The 22,312-nt window shown below is 44.8% G+C and overlaps 1 protein-coding gene and 1 pseudogene across 2 annotated transcripts; both read left to right on the top strand.

The window, feature by feature from the left end:
* Window positions 1-7,543: 7,543 nt before the first annotated feature.
* On the top strand, window positions 7,544-8,325 carry LOC307186274 (proline-rich protein 23C-like; annotated as a pseudogene). The gene has a single exon. The product of its transcript is annotated as a proline-rich protein 23C-like (transcript).
* An 8,815-nt stretch (window positions 8,326-17,140) lies between these two features.
* LOC307186849 (proline-rich protein 23C-like) lies at window positions 17,141-18,813 on the top strand. Its single transcript, XM_079922419.1, has one exon. It carries the CDS (start codon window positions 17,185-17,187, stop codon window positions 17,968-17,970), a length of 786 nt encoding a protein of 261 aa, XP_079778545.1. The 5' UTR covers window positions 17,141-17,184; the 3' UTR covers window positions 17,971-18,813.
* The last annotated feature ends 3,499 nt before the right edge of the window (window positions 18,814-22,312 follow it).

The raw sequence follows: 22,312 nt of genomic DNA, 5'->3' as shown, positions 1-22,312 counted from the left end.
TTCTGATCTGTGGTGTGAGGTAGGTGGGAGTGGAGCATGCCCACTGTGAGGGAAGCCACTGAGTATTCCTCCTCTGGAGCTGTTCACCAGTGGGTGTGCTCTATTGTGTCACCATTCATGCATTGCGCAAGCTCTCAGATTACACTATTGTTGGCACTGCTCTCGGCCCCACCTTAACTGTGGGTATGCCAGTTGGCCCTGGTGTCTCAGACATTGTTTTCACCATGCCACCAGGGTAGATCCACTGAAGTCAGGACCTAGGGTTGTAGTAATCATGGATCTGGACCTGCTGTGGGCACTACGGTGGCAGCTCAGATGCCGGCCTGGCCCAACCCCACGTGGATGTGCCCACAAAGTCTACAGCTGCTAAAGTTAGACCCGTCTTGGCTGTGGGAGCACTTGTTGTCCATTCAGATGTTTTTATGTGCTGAGTTTACAAAACCAGTCACGGGGGTGTCAATTCACAGTTTGCGCAGCTGCAAGGGGAGAATTCAGCTTTTCATCCTTAGTTGCATGGTCCCTGGGGCTCAGCTGTGGTTTCAGCCCCACCTCTGTGTGTGGGCCACCACAGAGGTCTGCTCCCGAGGCTGCCCTGGAGCACACAAGTCTGCTCTGGCAAGGAGGGGGCGCGGAGGTGGTGGTGGCTGGGGTCGCAGCAGCCCTGGTGGGGACGGGGCATGCAGGTTAGCTCGTGGCTGTGGGTGTGAGAGAGCTGGACCCCAGCAGGGGCTCTTCTTAGTGCCAAGGAAGGCAGGGGCTGGAGCATAGGGAGAAGGCTGCAATGGTGGCCCCTCCCCTTGCGTGGCACTCAACAATGGCAGTTCACTTCCATGACAGTCGGGGTTTCCTCCTCAAGCATTCCAGGTTGTGGATTTCCTCACTCTCCTTTCCTCAGGCTGTCTCCTCCCAGCCAACAGCAGTCCTCTCCCCAGGTTTGCTTTCCAAACACCATGTTCCAGCACCCAGCTCCGTCTGCAGCATTGGACACACATCTCAGGATGGGGCACGAAGGGCTCTGGCACGGACCATCTGTGTAGGTCTCATTCTGTCTTGCCTGGCACAGATCGGTTGCTCTGCTGTCCTCCAACAGCCCCCGAAGCACCTCTTCTGTCCCAACTGATCTCCCCGCTGGTGAGGGGGCTTCACTGACTGTAGGAACCTCTCCTCTCCTTCAGCTCCCATGCGAGAGGTGCAGCTCCCATCCCGCTTCCTCTCCTCTTCCTTTCACCTTCTTCTTTCTTTCATCCTAACTGGTATTACAGGGCTTCTTCTTGTCCTTTTAGGCATCCAGGGTCCTCTGCTAGTGTTCAGCTTGTGCTCTGTGAGAACTGTTCCATTTGTAGATGTATTCTTTTGTTCTTTTTGTCTGTTTGTTTTGGCTGCACTGCATGCAGGATCTTAGTTTCCCGACCAAGGATAGAACCTGTGGCCCCTGCAGTGGAAGCACGGACTCTTAACCACTGGACTGCCAGGGAAGTCCCCGTAGATGTATTCTTGATGCATTTTTGGGGAGAGATGAACTCCACGTGCTCCTACTAATCTGCCATCTTGACCCCTGGTTCCTTGTTTTTTTCAAAAACATTTTAATTGAAGCATAGTTGATTTCCAATATTGAGTGAGTTTCAGGAGAACAACATAGTGAATTCTTTTTCCACTATATTACATTATGGGTTATTACAAGATAGTAGGTATAATTCCCTGTGATATACAGTAAATGCTTTTTGGTTATTTTTTATGTATAATAGTTTTTATCTGTTAATCTCATACCTAATTTGTCCTGTCTCTCCTCTTGTCACATTTGGTAACCACAAGTTTGCTTTTAGGGCTGTAGGTCTGTTTCAGTGTTGCATATGTATTAGTTTGCATTACTTTTTACATTCCCCATGTAACTGATAACATTCATTGTTTGTCTTTGCTGTCTCACTACTACCACAAAGCATAATATTGCCTAGGTCCATCTACATTGCTGCAAATGGCAGAGTTTGAGTTTTAGTTAGGGCTGAGTATTATTCCGTTGAGGGTGTGTGTGTGTGTGTGTGTGTGTGTGTGTATCCTAATTCTTTTTACCTGTCAGTCTGTGGATGGGCACTAGGGTTGCTTCCATGCTTTGACTATTGTCAATGATGATGCTATAACATACGGGTACATGTATCTTTTCCCGTGAGTGTTTTCAGGATATATATGTTTAGGAGTGGAAAAGCTGGATGACGTGGTGTTTCAGTTTGTATGCTTTGAGGAAACTTTATGCTGTTTGCATAGTGGCAGCCCCAATTGCCATACACACCAACAGTGTACGGAGCTTCCCTATTCTCCACCTCCTTGCGAAGATTTCTTATTTGGAGCCTGTTGGATGCTAGCCACTGTGACAGGTGTGAGGTGATATGTCATGGCTGTTTGGATTTGCATTTCTCTAATGATTAGTGATGTGGAGCATCTTTTCAGGTGCCTGATAGCCGTCTTCCTGTCGTCTTTGGAAAAAGAAGTGTATTCCGATATTCTGCCTATGTTTCGATTGGGTTGTTGGTTGGTTGGTTGGTTGGTTTTTCTCCTATGGAGCTGTATGAGCTGTTTATATGTTTGGATTCACCCCTTGTCGGTCATTTCACCTGCAGATATTGTTTCCCATTTTTAGGTTGCCTTTTCGTTTTGTCGATGGTCTCCTTTGCTGTGCGAAAGCTTTGAAGTTCAACTAGGTCCCGTGTGTTTAGGTTTGCTTAGATGACTTTTGTCTGAGGAGACAGATCCCTTGGCAAAGAGAGTGCTACGATTTATGTCCAAGAGTGTTCTGCCAGTGTCTCATCGAGGAGTTTTAGGGATTCAGGTCTCAGCTTTAGGTCTTTCACCCATTTTGAGTTCAGGTTTGTGGAAGGTGTGTAGAAATGTTCTAGTCTCATTGTTTTCCATGTAGGTGTCCAGTTTTGCCAGTACCACTTGTGGAAGAGACTGTCTGTTGTCAGTTGTGTACTCGTGCCTCCTATGTCATCAACTCATTGACCGTAGCTGCCTGGGTTTACTTCTGGGCCCATTTCTGGGCTCTCTTTCCTTTACCATTGAGCTCTGTGTCTGTTTCTGTGCCAGTACAAGGCTGTTTTGATTTCTGTAGCTTTGTAGTTTGGTCTGAAGCCTGGGAGCATGGTAGCTCCAGCCGTCTTCTTTGCTTTGGCCATGCTGGGTCTATGCTGGGTCTTGTGTGCCTCCCTACAAATTTTAGGAATATTTGTACTAGCTCTAAGAAAGACGTCATGGGTATTTTGCTAGGTATTGCTTTCAGTCTGTAGATTGCTTCAGGTAGTATGGCCATTTGAACAGTCTTAAGCCTTGCAATCCCAGAGCTTGGGCTGTCTTTCCATTTCTATGTATCATCTTCTATTGGGTTCGTCAGTGTTTTATAGTTTTCAGAATATAGGTCTTTCACCTTATTGGTTAAGTGTATCCTGAGGTGTTGAATTCTTTTAGGTGCGATTTGAGAAGGCATTCTTCTTCTCATATTTTCTCTTTTTCTTTCAGGGAGTTCCTTCATTTTTTATGGAAAAGCAGTATGTTTTTGTGTATTCATCTTGTACGCTGTGAGTTTGTGGAAATCTTTTTAGTGCTGATACTTTTGGCATGGTGAATTTAGTGTTTTTCTATTTCCAAAGTATTATGTCATCTGAAAATAGTGACAGTTCTCCTTCATCATATCAAATATGTATTCCCTTTATTTCATGGTTTTACCCCATTTCTGTGGCTAGGACTTCCAATACACTTTTTTTCCCATTTTAAAAATTAATTTTTATTGGAGTATATTTGCTTTACAATGTTGTGTGAGTTTCTGCTGTACAGCAAAGTGATTTAGATATACATATACATATATCCCCTCATTTTTGGATCTTCTTCCCATTAAGTCACTGCAGAGCAATGAGTAAGTTCCCTTTGCTATACAGAATGTTCTCATTAGTTATCTATTTTATACATAGTATCAATAATGCCAGTACTCTTATTAATAGAAACTGCAAGAGGGGCACTACCGTTATTCTGCTTCAGGCAAATACAACAGGGTTGCTGTACAAGAAATGTTTGAAGCTGCCCTTTGTTATACAACATTTTCATATAAAAGCCTGTATTGTGTGTTAGAAAAAGTCTCTCCAATGAAAGGTAGAAGGGACAATGTACTTTGCTGATGACAATACCAAATCGCAATAAGCTCTAACATATTGCAGAAGAAGACCCACCATACTTTGCCATTCCAGGAAGAAAACGAATTCCCTGTGTTAAGTTTGTAAATATTGATACATAGAAAAGCATTTTCTCACATCAATAGTGGATTAGTAGTTTGTGGGGAGTTGAAGGGAGCTACAGCTTTAACTATGCTGTTTAGATTTTCTAAAATATACATCCAGGTATTATTCCTAAGGTGAATAAAAATAAATAGGAATTTGAAAAAGCTAGTTATGCATTCTTGGGGAATAACAGAATGGCCCTCATTAGAGCCAACGTCAAGAGTACTGTCAGGCTGGTGCCCTGGACCTGTGCCTTAGCGTCTCAAATGGTGGTACAAAGCATTCACTGTGCCCAGATGACCAATGTTGCAAAAAGTCCTGAGTCTCACTCGGTGATATCCGTCTTGTGCCTGGCTTCCTGTGCCCAAATTCTCTCACTTTTCCTCTCCCAGTGGCACTGTAGAGAGCCATCTTGTACCCTACCCAGGACCAGGATTTATTTGCTAATTGTGTCCCACAGTGGTTCAAGCAGTTCATACTGTTGGGATAGTCAGTATTGATTGACACCAAGAAAGCCCAATGAGTGGGCCTGATAAACCACCCCGACGTTATTTAGGCGTCTAGAGTAAACAAAAATAAGGCAGAAGGAAAGGTATCTGATCTGGTGCACAGCAAGCCATTTCTGAATTACATAGAGGTTATGCCATGAAAACACCTGGACCAGTACTTTCTAACAGATCAGACCCCTTTTTAGGATGATGATGATGATATTGGTTACTATTCATTGGATGTTGGTTACATGCCAGGCACTGTTCAAGATTCTGAGAACAGGGCTTTACACTGTGAAGTTGGAAAGGCAGATTATAAACATAATAAGCAGTGAATAGCTACTATTTACTAAGCATTTACCGTGTTCCAAGAACATTTTACATACATTATCTCACAACCCCCCTGCACACTAGATGGCATTCTCCCCACTTCACACGTAGGAAACTAAGGTTAGAGAAATGAAAGGACTTCCTGTGATCACCCAGTTATAAAGGGGCTGACCCGAAGAGGAAATTGGGAGTGTCTAAGCCAGGCCCCCAGTAACTGCCTTTGTTTCAGGACAGGACCACATTTCCTTGGGAGGGGAGCTCACAGTGAGGATTCACAGGGCCCAGGACAATGATGAGCCCAGATGTGAGACTATTGAGGTCAGGAGAGCTGTGGACAAGAGGTGGCAGCAGGCTGGGACAGGAGCCGCCACGTTCAGGGCCCCATCCCTGGCCAGGCCAACAGCCCCGAGCCCCACCCTGTGTCCTGGCCAAGTTTGGGTTCCTCCTTCTGGCCCCTAAAACACAGCATGTTCACACTCACTCTCCTGAATGGAGCCCCTGTTATTCCCTGACCATGGTACGTTCAAGTGTTGCCCACAGAATTCTCCAGGACCAAATTAGTTGTTTCCTGAAAGCTCCCTAACATCTCCCCCCACCTCCCCACCCCACCCTCTGTCCAAACAATAGGAGCACAGCAGCTGCTCCCATCACCTGGGAACATAGAGATGGGTGTCAGCGACATCACATTCACCCCATGAGAACTTAGGTTCCTGGCAGGGCCCGCCAAGCCAGTGTATGGCCCCTGAATGTTCCCCTCAGCCAGAGTCTTGACCTAAGCAGGGGAATTTCTTGGCCAGCAGCCAGAGACATGGGACATGCAGCCATGAGTGAGTACAGGCAGTAGCATAGGGGAAACCCCTCAAGGCAGGCCCAGGAAGTTTGAGTTCTCTTCATGACGTTGTCACCAACAAGCAGGGACATGATGTCAACCGTAAATCTCTCTGTTCCTGAACCTCTAAAATGCTGAATGAAAACAAGTTCAGTGACCTTAAACTTTCTCCCCAAACAGAATCTTTGTGCAGGTGCGTACAAGGAATTTTTATGCCCGTGGCTCCCGGAATTCTGATCATTGGATTTGGGATGTGGCAAAGAATCTGCATTTTACACTAATTGGCCAGAGAAGGCCCATGTCTGCCAATTCACAGATCACTAGCTTAAATGCCCATCAAGGGAAGCCTGATTTTAACAGAATTCTGTACAAAGGAATGCTATGTGGCCCTAAAAATGAGAACATACAAGCTATTTTATAAAAAGGGACAAAGTGAGCAATCACATGGTTGAAAGACAGGGAAGGAAATGTTTGACATTACTCTGAAACCACATGAAAGTATTACCCATTCCAAAGAAATTATAGAGTGTTTTCTCTTATTAACTCTGGATAAGCTGTTGGGACACACCTTCCCTTTACCAGTACCATCTGCCGGTAGACTTACCTTTAAAGTGACACCCAGATCAAAGGCGCTGCCGCCTGCATCATCTTGAGGGGAGCCCGATGCGTCAGACCCAGATCTGCTAGTTCCGGGCTCTAGCCAATTGCTTCTTCCTTTGGCATGACCTTTTCATCGTTTGTCAATTGGACTACAACAGATACACCTCTCAAGTGTAGTGTAGGTCGATTTAGAGAATGTGAACTGTTGGTTTAGTTAATGGAAGTATAACAATGACCATCATGCTAAACTGATAGATATATAAGTTGATCCTGCAGTGACTGCAATTAAGACCCTCAATCCTAACATCTCTTTCCCTTTCGACACCGCTGGGAGGATCTGACAGTCATTAACAACCCAGGTAAACAGAAGCTTAGGGATGCCATCCCCAACACACTCCACTTTTGGACCAAAAGAAGATAAAAGGTCACTTCCAGGGCGAGGTCTCAGGGGACGAGGGAACTGCATCTCACTGTCCTGGTGCAATGTTCCACTGGTGGGACTTGAAATTTAATCGGTTTTCTGGCTGAGGATTTCTACATCTGATGTCAACACGAGGAAAGCCAAGAATTCGACACAGGAAGCCAAGTCCTAGAGCGGCACGATTGCTCCGCCCCCCTGAGGCCTATAAAAGTATTTCTCTAGAGTAAACCTTCCACCACTGCCAGGGCTATTTGGCAACACAGAGGCCTCCACGTCTAGGGGCGGAGCCTAGGAAAGGGCGGGGCTTAGCGTGAGGATGCTTTGCGACTCAGGTTCTGCCGGCGTCACTCACAACATCCTTAGCCCACTCCTGCGCAAACCAGTCCACGTGAGGACCTGAAGATTCACACACGCAAAGCCGAGCCCAGCAGCTCCCCTAGAAGCCAGGACCGAGAGGGGCCCCCTGAGCTCCGGAGTTTCGAACCGCGTTGCCTAGTCTTGCACCACAGAGACCTGGCCCGCCTCAGCTGTCAACCAGGAGTCACTGCCTGCAGGACCGACTCCACCTCGCTCTTTGCCTGGCCCAGGGAGCGCCGCCCGCGCCGCCATTGAGATGATGGGCAGCCGGCCCCGCAGCCCCAGTGCCTCCCCTGCGGACCGGTGGGGACCGCATCCTGGAGGACCGGGCCCCGCCAAGCGCCGCGAATGGAGGATACCGTGGGGCCCGAGTCCAAGTACAAGGCGGCGCCCAGCCTGGACAACCTGACCTGGCCCCCGACCATGGACACGCTCATCTTCGTGGTGGTCCTGCCCGCCGGCTGTGCCCTGCACGTGCCCCTGGACGACGTCGACGTAGTACTGGAGCCCGAGCCAGCATCCGTGAGGCAAGTGTCTCTCGGAGATCGCATCCTCATGCTGGTCCCTAAGGCCCTGGTGGGCTCGGGCATCCAACACCCCTTGGGACAGGACCTGGAACAGGGTGCTTAACTGAGTGCTCCCGGGGAGTACCTTGCCCCGGAGCAGTGATTCTTGTGCGCAGCTGTCCCAGAGATCTCCCACCAAGAAGAGGCCAAAGAGGAGGATGCGGACACGGATGCTGAGTTCCTGCCACCTGGGATGGATGCCACAGCCGGCTCCGTTGCTGGGCTCCGCCCTTTCACTGGAAGTGTGCCTGGCTTCAACCTGTTGGGCCTAGTCTCAGAGCCGTCCCCTTGGCCCCCCAACCCCAGTCCAGAGAGACGCTCTCACCACGACGACAACCTGGACTTGCACCTTCTAGAGCCCTTCCCTGACTCACCACTCCAACCTCTACCTCCCTCTCCAAGTCCAGGTCCTCACCAGCGTCCCCAGCGCCCTCATGGTCCTCCACGCAAGATCCGGAAATGCCTGTTCCCTTAATCAACTGCCTCCCACAATTCCTGGCCAACTCAACGGGGACCAGGAGTCTTCTGATATTGGCTGTGTGTACCTTGCACACACCGTAAGAATCATATGAACAGATGCTTTATGGATGCAGGCTGCACTGCAGAATTCTGATCAGTGACTGACTAAAACACCTGAAAGGAAGCTCACCCGGGCAAAGAAAAGCCGCTTGAAATACAGTCCGCTTTCCGACAGCCAGACTGCTCCTTAGATTTTCTCTAGGGCGGTCACTCTTAAGCAGCTCTACCCCCCTCCACCTCCCAGTTTGCTTCAAACTTAAGCGACAGCACTTTTCTCTAAAAAGCCATCCTTTCCCAGGCACCCTACCACTGCCCCTTCCACTCCTTTTCTGTTCGATAGAGTAATTGCTAAATTTCTTTTGTCTACATGGTTTTGTCCCTAGTGTCCGTGATAGTTTGACTACCCTCTGCCCATTGTGAACTTGTTTGGATGTTTTTCCCTCCTGAGATGAGTCATGCTCTGAATAATGGACTGTATTTTGGAAAAATAATAATTATATTTGAAATTTTATGCCTCCTTTTTGCTAAGGCTGGGGCAAGTCAATGGAAACCTTTTACAGGCTTCCTTGTTCTTTGAACAAACTAGATCATATACACATTGTGTTAGGACTAAATCACAAGGGAAATTTAGATCTTTTAACTCTTGATCAACAACCAGGGAAAAATACAAGGGGGCTCCAGTGTACTCCAGGGGCATGACTGTCCAGGTATGTTGTTGTCCTCTGCAGGTAAAAGCAAAATCGTATTGACTGTCCTGGTCTAGAGGCACACGAAAAAAAGGCAGAGCAAAGATTCATTAGAGTGAAGCAAGTGGCTTCATGTGGAATTGATGACAGGATGGTATTTGGGTTAATTTCTGTCAGGTAGTGAGGTATACATATTTTGTCAATGGCCTTAAGGTCTCGAACAAATCAAAATCCTTGTCTGTTTGGCTTCATTTCTTGCTGGATGAGAGTGTTACAAAGGGAGTGCATGGGAAGACCTTTGTAGAAGGCATTCAACTATACGTTTGAGCTCTTCTTTTGGCATCAAGGGATATTGTAGGAAGTTTGGGTAATGGTTTTGTAGAATGTATCTGAACTTTAATAAGTTCTGCTCCCATTATCTTTACTACGTCAGTGAAATTTCTAACTTATAAAGGTCAGATGTTGTGTCAAGACATTTATCTGGAGTATCTATCAAATATAATGTGGAATGTAAAGGTATATTCACACCAGATACAATTGATTATGAATAGAGAGCTCCTCTGAAAACTCAAGAAATAGTCCCTCTGGTGTGCTTCTAATGTAACAATTCTATGTGTAAAGTTAAGTTCTACCGTGTTAGACTGGCAAGTGTGTTGTCACGGAGCAGGAAGGAGTGTTTCCAGTCAGAGGGCTCAAGGGTTACATATAAAGGCTGGGAGACAGGGAAAATCTGTGCGTTATTTGAAATACTGATCATGTGTGTGGGACGTTTACACCAAGGAAGAGGCTGAGCAAAGGAGGCAGTGTTTATTACAGAAAGAGTAGCAGTTGTATTGATGGACTTACACTACTAAGTTTCAAATCTTACTCAAAAGATACAGTAATCAAGACAGTGTGCTATTGGTACATGAGTAGTCATACAGCAGGTCAATGGAATAGAATTATGAGTCAGAAACAAATCTTTACCTTGATGGTCAATTTAGTTCTGACAAAAGTGCCAAGACAATTAAATGTAAAAGGCATAGTCTTTTTTAACAATTGAATCATCACATTCAAAAAAACCCTTAAACTATTAGTTGACACCATACCCACACACGAAACCACGAATTGGATCAAAGATGTAGATGTAAAAACTAAAACTATTAATTTCTTCAAAAAAAAGGGGGGGAATCTTATGACCTTGGTTGGGCAGAAGGTTCTTAGATACAACACCAAATTTACAATCCATTTTTTTTGGGGGGGTACGTGGGCCTCTCACTGTTGTGGCCTCTCCCATTGCGGAGCACAGGCTCCAGACGCATAGGCTCAGTGGCCATGGCTCACGGACACAGCCGTTTCACGGCATGTGGGATCCTCCCCGACCGGGGCACGAACGCGTGTCCCCTGCATCGGCAGGCGGACTCTCAACCACTGTGCCACCAGGGAAGCCCCTACAATCCATTTTTTAAACTTGGTATTTTGAGAGTAAACAAAATTTTAAACACATGCACATCAAAAGTCATTAAAAAATAAAAAATTTTTGAAATACACCTAAAACTAATATAATGTTATATGTCAATTATATCTCAATGAAACAATGGAGGAAAGTCCATACAATGGGAGAAAATATGTGCAATCACATATCAGATAAAGGACTTGTATCCAGAATATATAAAGAACTTTTACAGCTCAAAAATAAGGCAAATGAGAGAATTTTTAAATGGAGAAAAGATTTGAATAGATATTTAACCATAAAAGATACACAACATAGGCTCAGCTAATACACTCATGAGAAGATATTCAATGGCATTAGTCATTAGAGAAATGCAAGTTAAAGCCATGATGACATACCAAAACACACTCATGAGAATGTTTATAATCAAAAAAAGACAGACAATACCAAGTGCTAGTGAGAATGAGGAAAGAGTGAAACCCACATGCATTGCTTATGAGAACGTCGAACTGTACAGCCATTTTGGAAAACCATTCCATGGGTTTACTTTTAAGTGGAACATAAACTTGCCATTTGACCCAAGAATTCCATTCCTTGGAATCTGTGCAAGAGACCTGAAAACATATGTCCCCACAAAACATGTATAGGAGTGTTCATAGCAGCATTGCTTATAATAGCCCCCAAATAGAAATAATCCAAATGTCCAAATACTGATGAATGTATGGAAATGCAAATGTGGTATTTCCATACAAGAGATACTACTCCTCAAGTAAAATGAAAGAACAACATATACAACATGCTACAGCATGGATAAACCATGAATAACAGCTACTACAACAGGAATAAACTACCAAAACAGTATATTAGCTGAAACAAGCCAGATGCAAACGACTACACATTGAATGATTCATTTCTATGAAATATCCAGTAAAAAGGCAAATTTATAGACAGAGGCAATCAGCGATTACCTTGGTCTGGGGTTTTGAGAAATGATTTAATGCAGATAGGCATAAGGGAACTTTCTGAAGTAATGAAGATGTTCTAAAACTGGCTGTGGTGATGATTACCCAACTCCATAACTTTACTAATAACATTAAATTGAAAAAAGAAAAATTAACGTCACCTGTAAGGAACAAATGGATATGATGTGTCTCCAGAGAAAGACACAGGATTACTTATTAGTATTCAAGGCAAAAATATTTATATAATTTTACTCTTATCATGAGGAAACATCAGAGAATCTCAAATTGAGGAACACTAAGAAATCACTACCTATAATTTTCAAAAATATTAATGGCTTGAAAAACAACAGAAGGCTAAGGAACTATTCCAGAAAAAAAGTTAACTAAGGAGACATGACACCTGAAAGAAATGCATGATCCTGACATGCATCTTATAGGCAAAAAAAAAAAAAAAAAAAGAAAAGAGAGAAAAAGGGGGGTGGTTAATTGGATGAAAGTAGACCAAAGGTACAAACTTCTACTTATAGGATAAATAAATACAAGGGATGTAATGTATAGCACACTAACTATAATTAGCACTGCTGTATGTTATACATTAAGGTTAAGAGAATAAATCTAAAGAGTTCTCATCACAAGAAAACATTCTTTTTCTATTTCTTTAATTTTGTATACCTATACGAGATGAGGGACCTTAACTAAACTTATTGTGGTAATCATTTCATGATGTATATAAGTCAAATCATTATCCTGTACACCTTAAACAAACAGTGCTGTGTGTCAATAATATCTCAAAGCTGGAAGGAAAAATAATAGCAAATTTAAAATTTTTAAATAGATAGAGATATTTAATAAAGGATATTGTTAATATAATTGACAAAATTGGAAAATGGACTATGGATTAAAGCATGGCAGCAATATTAAATGTTTTAAAATTTGATAACTGTTCTAAAATATATATGAGAGAATATTCGTGTTAGGAAATATACACTGAGTAATTCTGGAGAAAGGGTCTGAATATATACAACTTACTCTCTAATGATTCAAGGAACAAATATTTATGTATGTGTATTTTTATCTGTCTATATAAACATACATATCCTGTGGTCTTTCTGAGAGACAGGAATAAAGAATGATAAAGCAAATGTGGCAAAGTGTTAAAAGTTAATACAGGAGGGCTTCCCTGGTGGTGCAGTGGTTGAGAGTCCGCCTGCTGATGCAGGGGACACGGGTTCGTGCCCCGGTCTGGGAGGATCCCACATGCCGCGGAGCGGCTGGGCCCGTGAGCCATGGCCGCTAAGCCTGCGCATCCAGAGCCTGTGCTCTGCAATGGGAGAGGCCACAGCAGTGACAGGCCCGCGTACCGCAAAAAAAAAAAAAAAAAAAGTTAATAGAGGATAAATGAGAATTCTTTATATTGTTTTTGCACTGTTTCTATAAGTTTGGAAATATTTCAAAAGAACGCATTAAATATTCAATAAAACAGGAGGAGATTGATAATTCTTTGACATGACATTTATTTCTGAACAATATACTTAATAGGCAAACAGTAGCAGGAGTCCCACCAAAGTCTAGAACAAGAAAAGATGTCACTTTTCCAATAATATTTGACATTGTACTGGCGATACTAGCCAACACAATCAGACAAGAGAAAGAAATTAGATGTTTAAAATCTTAAAGGGAAGAAAAATAAGACCATTTGCAAACCATATAATTGTAAAACTAAAAAAAATAACTGAAAAAAATAAGAGAATTCCATAAGAAAGCTGAATTCACAATTAAGATACAGAAATCACTGTCTGTCACTTATAAAACAGAAGCTAAAGTCCTTGGTTAAAAAAAACAAAAAAAGCCAAACTGCATTTGGCTTCAGCCTCAGCCTTTAAAAGCCCAAATAACTACTTCAATGACAGTTTTGTCATTCTTAAAATAGTAAATGATTAATAATCGTGGGACAACACAGGCCATCATCGTATCAAATCATTGGGATAGCATCACTAATTCAATGCAATTCGCCACTCAGTAACATGTTCAGGAAGTAAAGAAAGCACAACATAATATACCAGAATTACCAGTATTACTGTGAGGTTAGCAGAGAGTGACTGGGCCAGTACCTCATTCTGCTTCAGGCAAAGACAAAGGTGTTGCTGTACAAGAGATGTTTGAAGCTGCCTTTTCTTATACAACATTTTCATGTAAAAGCCTGTTTTGCATGTTGGAAAACGTCTCTCCAATTAAAGACAGAGGGATAATGTACTTTGTGGATGACAATACGAAACAGCAATAAGATCCAACATATTGCAGAAAAAGACCCACAATACTTTGCCATTTGGGAAGAAAACAAGTCCCCTGTGTTATGTTTGTAAGTCCATAGAAAAGGATCTTGTCACATCAATACTGGATTGGCAGTTTGTGGGGAGTTGAAGGGAGCTCCAGCTTTAACTATGCTGTTTAGATATTCTAAAATATGTATTCAGGTATTTTTCCTAAAGTGAATAAACATAAATAGGAATTTTTTAAAAGCTAGTTATGCCCACTAAAAAAAAAAAAAAAAAAAGCTAGTTATGCATTCTAGGGGGATAGCAGAATAGCCCTCAACAGATGGACGATTGGCAGCCATCTTGTAACCTACCCAGAACCGGGATTTATTTGCTAATTCCGCCCCCACAGTGGTTCAAGTAGTTCATGTTGACTGGATAGTCAGGTTGGAATGACACCAAGAAAGCCCAATGAGTAGGCCTGATAATCCATCCTGACAGTCTTTGGACATCTTAGAGTAAACAAAAATAAGGCAGAAGGAAAGATATCTGATCTGGTGCTTGGCAAGCCATTCCTCAATTTTATAGATGTTATGCCCTGAAAACACCTGGACCAGTACTTTCTAGCATATCAGACCCCTTTTTAGGATGATGATGATATTGTTTACCATTCACTGGATGTTGGCTACATGCCAGGCACTGTTCAAGATGATGAGAACAGGGCTGACAATGTCAAGTGGGAAAGACAGTAAATAGTTACTATTTACTAAGCACTTACTGTGTTCCAAGAACATTTTACATACATTATCTCACAACCCCCCTGCAGAGTAGATGGCATTCTCCCCGTTTCACATGTAAGGAAACTGAGGTTGGTGAAGGTGAAATGACTTGCCCGTGCCTGACCATGGGCATTCCCTGGTGGTCCAGTGGTTAGAACTACAAGCGTTCACTGCAGTGGGGACGGGTTCAATCCCTGGTCGGGGAACTAAGATCCCAGAAGGCCTCGCCGCACGGCCAATTAAAAGAAAGAAAGAAAGAAAGAAAGAAAGGGGCTGACCAGAGGAGGAAATCAGGTACGACTATGCCAGGACCCCGGTAACTGCCTTTGTCTCAGGACAGGACAGCATTCCCTTGGGAGGGGAGCTCACATGAGGATTCACAGGGCCCAGGACAATGATGAGCCCAGATGTGAGACTACTGAGGTCAGGAGAGCCGTGGACAAGAGGTGGCACCAGGCTGGGACAGGAGCCGCCACATTCAGGGCCCCATCCCTGGCCAGGCCAACAGCCCCGAGCCCCACCCTGTGTCCTGGCCAAGTTTGGGTTCCTCCTTCTGGCCCCTAAAACACAGCATGTTCACACTCACTCTCCTGAATGGAGTCCCCATTGAACATTCCCCGACCATGGGATATTCAAGCTTCGCCGACAGAATTCTCCAGGACAAAAGTAGTTGTTTCCTGCAAGCTCCCCAACATCTCCCCACCCCGCCCTCTGTCCAAACAACAGGCGCACAGCAACGGCTCCCTTCACCTGGGAACATAGAGGAAGGAGCCAGTGGCATCCACATTCACCCCACGAGAACCCAGGCTCCTGGCAGGGCCCCCTATGCCAGTGTACAGCCCCGTAAGTTCCCCCAGCCAGCATCCTGACCTAAGCAGGGGAATTTCTTGGCCCGTGGCTGAAACACTGGAAGTGCAGCCAGGAGAGTGGATGCAGGCCAGGAGTGTAGGGGAAACCCCTCAAGGCAGGCCCAGGAAGTTTGAGTTCCCTTCATGACTGTCACTAACAGGCTGGGATGTGACCTCAACCATAAACCGCCCTATTCCTGAACCCCTCAAATGCTGAATGAAAACAAATGCAGTGATCTTAAACTTCCTCACAAAACAGAATATTTGTGGAGGTGCTTAAGGAGAATTCCTACGCCCATGACTCCAGGCATTCTGAGCAGTGGTTCTGCGATGCAGCAAAGAATCTGCATTTCACACCAATTGGCCAGAGAAGGGCAGTGTCTGCCAATTCACAAACCAGTAGCTTGAACACCCATCGAGAGAAGCCTGATTTAAATGGAATTCAGTACAAAGGAATGCTATGTGGCCCTCAAAATGAGAACATATAAGCTATTTTGTAAAAAGGGCCAAAGTGAGCAACCACGTGGTTAAAGGACAGGGAGGGAGATGTTTCACCTTCCTCTGAAACCATATGAAAGTATTACCTATTCCAGAATCATTATTGGATGTTTTCTCCTATTAACACTGGTTAGGCAGTCGAGCCACACCTTCTCTTGGCAACCACCTTCAGTGATCTGACAGTCATTGACATCACAGGCAAGGAGAGGCTTAAGGATGTCATCCAAAAATTCACCTCACGTGGATAGACCTAGAGTCTGTCATACAGAGTGAAGTAAGTCAGAAAGAAAAAGACAAATACCGTATGCTAACATATATATGGAATTTAAGGGAAAAAATGTCATGAAGAACCTAGGGGTAAGACAGGAATAAAGACACAGACCTACTGGAGAACGGGCTTGAGGATATGGGGAGGGGGAAGGGTGAGCTGTGACAGGGCGAGAGAGTGGCATGGACATATATACACTAACAAACGTAAGGTAGATAGCTAGTGGGAAGCAGCCACATGGCACAGGGATATCGGCTCCGGCTCCGTGCTTTGTGACCGCCTGGAGGGGTGGGATAGGGAGGGTGGGAGGGAGGGAGACGCAAGAGGGAAGAGATATGGGAACATATGTATATGTATAACTGATTCACTTTGTTATAAAGCAGAAACTAACACACCATTGTAAAGCAATTATACCCCAATAAAGATGTTAAAAAAAAAAATCACCTCACTATTGGACCAAAAGAAGTTAAAAGGTCACTTCCAGGGCGAGGTCTCAGGGGACGAGGGAACTACATCTCACTGTCCTGGTGCAGCGCTCCACTGGTGGGACTTGAATAAGTTTTCCGGTTAAGGTTTTCCATATCTGAGGTCAACGCAAGGAAAGCCAGGAACTCGACCCAGGAAGCTTAGTCCTAGAGCGGCACGATTGCTCCGCCCCCTTGAGGCCCATGGAAGTATTTCTCTAGAGTAGACTATCCACCACAGCCGGGGCTACTGGGCAACACAGAGGCCTCCACTTCTAGGGGCGGAGCCTAGGAAGGGGCGGAGCTTAGCGTGAGGATGCTTTGCGACTCAGGTTCCGCCGGCGTCGCTCCCAACATCCTCGGCCCACTCCTGCGCAAACCAGTCCACGTGAGGGCCTGAAGATTCACACAAGCAAAGCCGAGCCCAGCAGCTCCCCTAGAAGCCAGGACTGAGGGATCGCGAGAGGCGCCGCCAGAGCTCCGAAGGCTCCTCTTTCGTCCCGCAGTCCTGCGCGCCACCGCCCTGCTTCGGCCTCCCCTGTCAAACCGATCTGTCACTGCCTGCAGGACCTAGCCCTTCCTCGCCTTCTGCTAGGCCCCAGGCCCGCGGCCACATTGAGAAGATGGGCAGCCGGCCCCGTAGCCCCAGCGCCTCCCCTGCGGACCGGTGGGGACCGCATCCCGGAGGACCGGGCCCTGCCAAGCGCCGGCGAACGGAGGAGCCCGCGGGCCCCGAGTCCAAGTCCAGGGCGGCGCCCAGCCTGCACAACCTGACCTGGCCCCCGACCGTGGACACGCTCATCTTCGTGGTGGTCCTGCCCGCCGGCTGTGCCCTGCACGTGCCCCTGGACGACGTCGACCTGCTGCTGGAGTCCGAGCCAACGTCCGTGCTGCAAGTGTATCTCGGTGATCATATCCTCATGCTGGTCCCCGAGGCCCTCCTGGGCCCGGGTGTGGAAGGCCCGTGGGGACAGGGCCTGGGACGGGGCGCTTTCCTGAGCCCTCCCGGGGAGTACATGGACCCGGAGCCGGGATTCTTGTGCGCAGCTGTCCCAGAGATCGCCTGCCAAGAAGAGGTCAACGAGGAAGATGCGGATGCTGACGCCGACTTCCTGCCGGCTGGGACAGATGCTGCTGCAGTCTCAGTCGCTGGGCTCCACCCCTCGGCTGGATGTATGTCTGGCTTACACCTGTTGGGCCAAGCCCCAGAGCCGTCCCTTCGGACCCCCAACACTAGTCCAGAGAGACGCTCTCCTCACCACGACGACAACCTGGACTTGCACCTTCTAGAGCCCTTCCCTGACTCACCACTCCAACCTCTACCTCCCTCTCCAAGTCCAGGTCCTCACCAGCGTCCCCAGCGCCCTCATGGTCCTCCACGCAAGATCCGGAAATGCCTGTTCCCTTAATCAACTGCCTCCCACAATTCCTGGCCAACTCAACGGGGACCAGGAGAGAGTCTTCTGATATTGGCTGTGTGTACCTTGCACACACCGTAAGAATCATATGAACAGATGCTTTATGGATGCAGGCTGCACTGCAGAATTCTGATCAGTGACTGGCTAAAACACCTGAAAGGAAGCTCACCCGGGCAAAGAAAAGCCGCTTGAAATACAGTCTGCTTTCCGACAGCCAGACTGCTCCTTAGATTTTCTCTAGGGAGGGCACCCTTAAGCAGCTCTACCCCCCTCCCATTCGCTTCAAACCTAAGCGCCAGCACTTCTCTCTAAAAAGCCATCCTTTTCCGGGCACCCTACCGCTGCCCATACCCCTGTTCCCCCCAACCCCCTTAATAGAGTAATTGCTAAATTTGTTTTGTTTACAGGGGTTTGGACCTAGTGTCCAGACTAGTTTACAACAACCCTCTACCCAGTTTGACCGTTTCTGGATGGCAGCTCTAGCCCCTTTGGGGGAATCTAGCCAGTAGTTGTATGTGGACAAATCTTTGTTGGATACAGAACACAGGATGGGGAAAAATGATCAGGCGCCCTCCTCTTTGTGAATGAGCAGGTTGGCAAATGGTTTAACTTTATTGCTGGGTTTGGGGTGGTATTTTCCCAAAAGAGCCAACTGTTTTCCATTCTTCTTATATTCTTTTAATATATTTCTCTTGTCCTGGAAAAGTTTGTAATTCTAAAGATTCTGTGTTTTATACTTCTAAGATCCCAAATAGGTTTTGTACATTACTACTAGCATATAGAAATAATTTGCTCTTATATTGGTCTGATATCCAGCAAAATTACATAATTTCTGTAACCACTTCTCTGTAGATTCTCTTACTTGACTGATAAAGATCTCTCCAAATAATGAGAGTATGTGTCTTTTTTTCACAAGCCTCTTACATCTTATTTTTCCTTAATCTTTTTAAAAAATCAATGTATTTATTTATTTATTTTTATTAATTTATTTTTGGTTGCGTTGGGTCTTCGTTGCCGTGTGCAGGCTTTCTCTAGTTGCGACGAGCTGGAGCTGCTCTTCGTTGCGGTGCGCGGGCTTCTCCTTGCGGTGGCTTCTCTTGTTGTGGAGCATGGGCTCTTGGTGCATGGGTTTCAGTAGTTGTGGCACGCAGGCTTCAGCAGTTGTGGTGCACGGGATTAGCTGCTCTGTGGCATGTGGGATCTTCCTGGACCAGGGCTCGAACCCGTGTCCCCTGCATTGGCAGACGGATTCTTAACCATTGCGCCACCAGGGAAGCCCCTCCTTAATCTTTTTTATTGGATATTACTTCAACCCTCCAGGATGACTGGTATAGTCAATAGGGTCATCCCTTTCTTTTTCTTTTGTTTTTTTGAAGTATAGTTGATTTACAATATTAGTTTTTGGTGCACAACAAAATAATTCAATATTTTTATAGATTGTATTCCAGTTAACGTTATTACAAAAAATGGGTATATTTTCCTCTGCTGTACAATATGTCCTTGTTCCTTACTTACTGTATACACAGTAGTTTTAATCTCTCAGTCCTCTACCCTATCTTGTTCCTCTCTCCCCTCTCTCCGGTGACAACCACTACTTTGTTCTCATTATATGTGAGTCTGTTTCTGTTTTATTCTATGCATTTATTTGTTTTACTTTTTAGCTTCCACATATGAGTGATAGCATAGAGTATATGTCTTTCTCTGTCTGACTAATTTCATTAGGCAGAATACACTCTAGGTCCATCCACGTTGTTGCAAATGGCAGAACTCCATTCTCATCAGACTGGCATCCATTGGCACACACTTTGCAGTGAGTATTCAATAAAACCAAATGAGGTTTTCTTCTCCTGATTTTCTTTTGCCCTGAAAGTTTGGCTTTAATCCAGAAAGAGTGTTCTCTTTGGTGTCAGGTGGTGGAGGCTCTGGAGTCTGCATTCAGAGAAGTCACGTTGGGGCCTAAGTCATGAGATGCACAAGTACCTCATTTATCCACCATTGCCAGCTCTTATGGGGTAGTTTAAATGTAGAGCTTCTACTCTTCCAGGAAAGATGCCTGCTTCTTACATGTCATCTCACTCAACTCCTCATAGCTTCACTAAGGAGGATTTGGCTTGAACAAAATTGTGCATTTGAGAGGCTCCTTCGATAAGAAGGGGAGAAGATTTCTCAGTTTCAATGGGCAGCATATTTTGATTTGGTATAAGGAGGCTTCCAAACAAAACTCTGAATCAAAAGCTGCTTCATTAAAACATTTTCTGGCCAAAGCTAATGACCAATTTGAAAAACAACTAGACTTTTATTTCTCTATTAAGTCCTCCAGTTGCCTTTCGCATACTCCCCCTGCCTCTTCTCCTGCCATTCTCTCTCCTTCTGAATTCCAGACTCCTCCTTTAATTACCCTTGTCCAGGTTCCCTTTCTTTCTCCAACAAAGCTCTCAAGAACCCATAATGCTAGCTGCCTCTGAAGATCCACCCCCATGCACCAGGTATTCAGACAACTTCAGAGTTTAAACCTTGGACCTGAGCTGAATTAAGAGCTATTTGTAAAAATGTCTCTAAATTCAGACAACACTAGCAAATATTCAGAGAAGAATTCAGCGTTCTTTTGGGTGCATAAGCCCCAGACTTGTCTTGACACAAATCACTCATGCACATATTGGTCAGAACTGCCGATGCTCATTTCTGGATGGCAAAGCAGACTGGACTGACCCAGGAAAGGACCTGCAGGATCTCTCTTACCACAATAAACCTAAGGGTTCAATAACAAGCCTGAAAGGTTGGGCAAAGTTTCCTAAAAATCATACCTGAAACATTTCCAATAAAAATCAGTGCAACTGCTACTCTTTCTATAACAAGCCCTGCCACCTTTGCTCAGCCTCTTCCTTGGCATAAACGTCCCACACACGTGATCAGTATTTCAAATAATGCACAGATTTTCCCTGTCTCTCAGCCTTTATATGTAACCCTTGAGCCCTCTGACTGGAAACATTCCTTCCTGCTCCATGACAACACACTTGCCAATCTAACAAGGTAGAACTTAACTTTACACATAGAACCGTTATATTAGAAGCACACCAGAGGGACTATTTCTTGAGTTTTCAGAGGAGCTCTCTATTCATAATCAATTGTATCTGGTGTGAATATACCTTTACATTCCACATTATATTTGATAGATACTCCAGATAAATGTCTTGACACAACATCTGACCTTTATGAGTTAGAAATTTCACTGACGTAGAAAAGATAATGGGAGCAGAACTTATTAAAGTTCAGATACATTCTACAAAACCATTACCCAAACTTCCTACAATATCCCTTGATGCCAAAAGAAGAGGTGAAATGTATAGTTGAATGTCTTCTACAAGGGTCTTCCCATGCACTACCTTTGTAACACTCTCATCTAGCAAGAAATGAAGGATTTTGATTTATTCAAGACCTTAAGGCCATTGACAAAATATGTATACCTCACTACCTGACAGAAATTAACCCAAATACCATCCTGTCATCAATTCCACATGAAGCCACTTGCTTCACTCTAATGAATCTTTGCTCTGCCTTTTTTTCGTGTGCCTCTAGACCAGGACAGTCAATACGATTTTGCTTTTACCTGCAGAGGACAACAACATACCTGGACAGTCATGCCCCTGGAGTACACTGGAGCCCCCTTGTATTTTTCCCTGGTTGTTGATCAAGAGTTAAAAGATCTAAATTTCCCTTGTGGTTTAGTCCTAACACAATGTGTATATGATCTAGTTTGTTCAAAGAACAAGGAAGCCTGTAAAAGGTTTCCATTGACTTGCCCCAGCCTTAGCAAAAAGGAGACATAAAATTTCAAATATAATTATTATTTTTCCAAAATACAGTCCATTATTTAGAGCATGACTCATTTCAGAAGGGGAAAACAATCTTTCCTGATAGACTAAAGACGATCCAAACATATCCTACATCCTTAACAAAAGACAATTGAGAGTGTTTCTGGTTTTAACTGGATATTGCAGACAATGGGTACTAAGTTTTTGTGAGATTGAAACACCTGTTTATGAATTGACTAAGTTCTCAGTCAGAGACTCTCTCCTGGGGAACCCAAATGTGAAGAGGGCTTCTGTATCCTGAAGAAGGCTGTTCAACAGCCTTTCTCTAGTCCTGTCTAACTACTAAAACTCTTGTGTCTATTTTTGCATAAGCAATCTGACAAGCCCTTGGGATTTTAACTCAAGTTGATAAGAACTAGCCAAAACTCTTTGTTCCAGAATTTTACTCAGACATAAAAGAGAATGAAATTTTGCCCCTTTCAACAATATGGATGGACCTGTAGGGCATTATGCTTAGTGAA

Source organism: Stenella coeruleoalba (genome assembly GCF_951394435.1).
Source record: "Stenella coeruleoalba genome assembly, chromosome: 5".
Lineage (NCBI taxonomy): Eukaryota > Metazoa > Chordata > Mammalia > Artiodactyla > Delphinidae > Stenella > Stenella coeruleoalba.
The sequence above is the reverse complement of the archived record's forward strand: the minus strand, read 5'-3'. Positions and strand labels throughout refer to the sequence as shown.

Excerpts from the sequence above, each read along its gene's own strand:
- LOC307186849 (XM_079922419.1), top strand. The coding sequence starts at position 17,185 with ATGGGCAGCCGGCCCCGTAGCCCCAGCGCCTCCCCTGCGGACCGGTGG.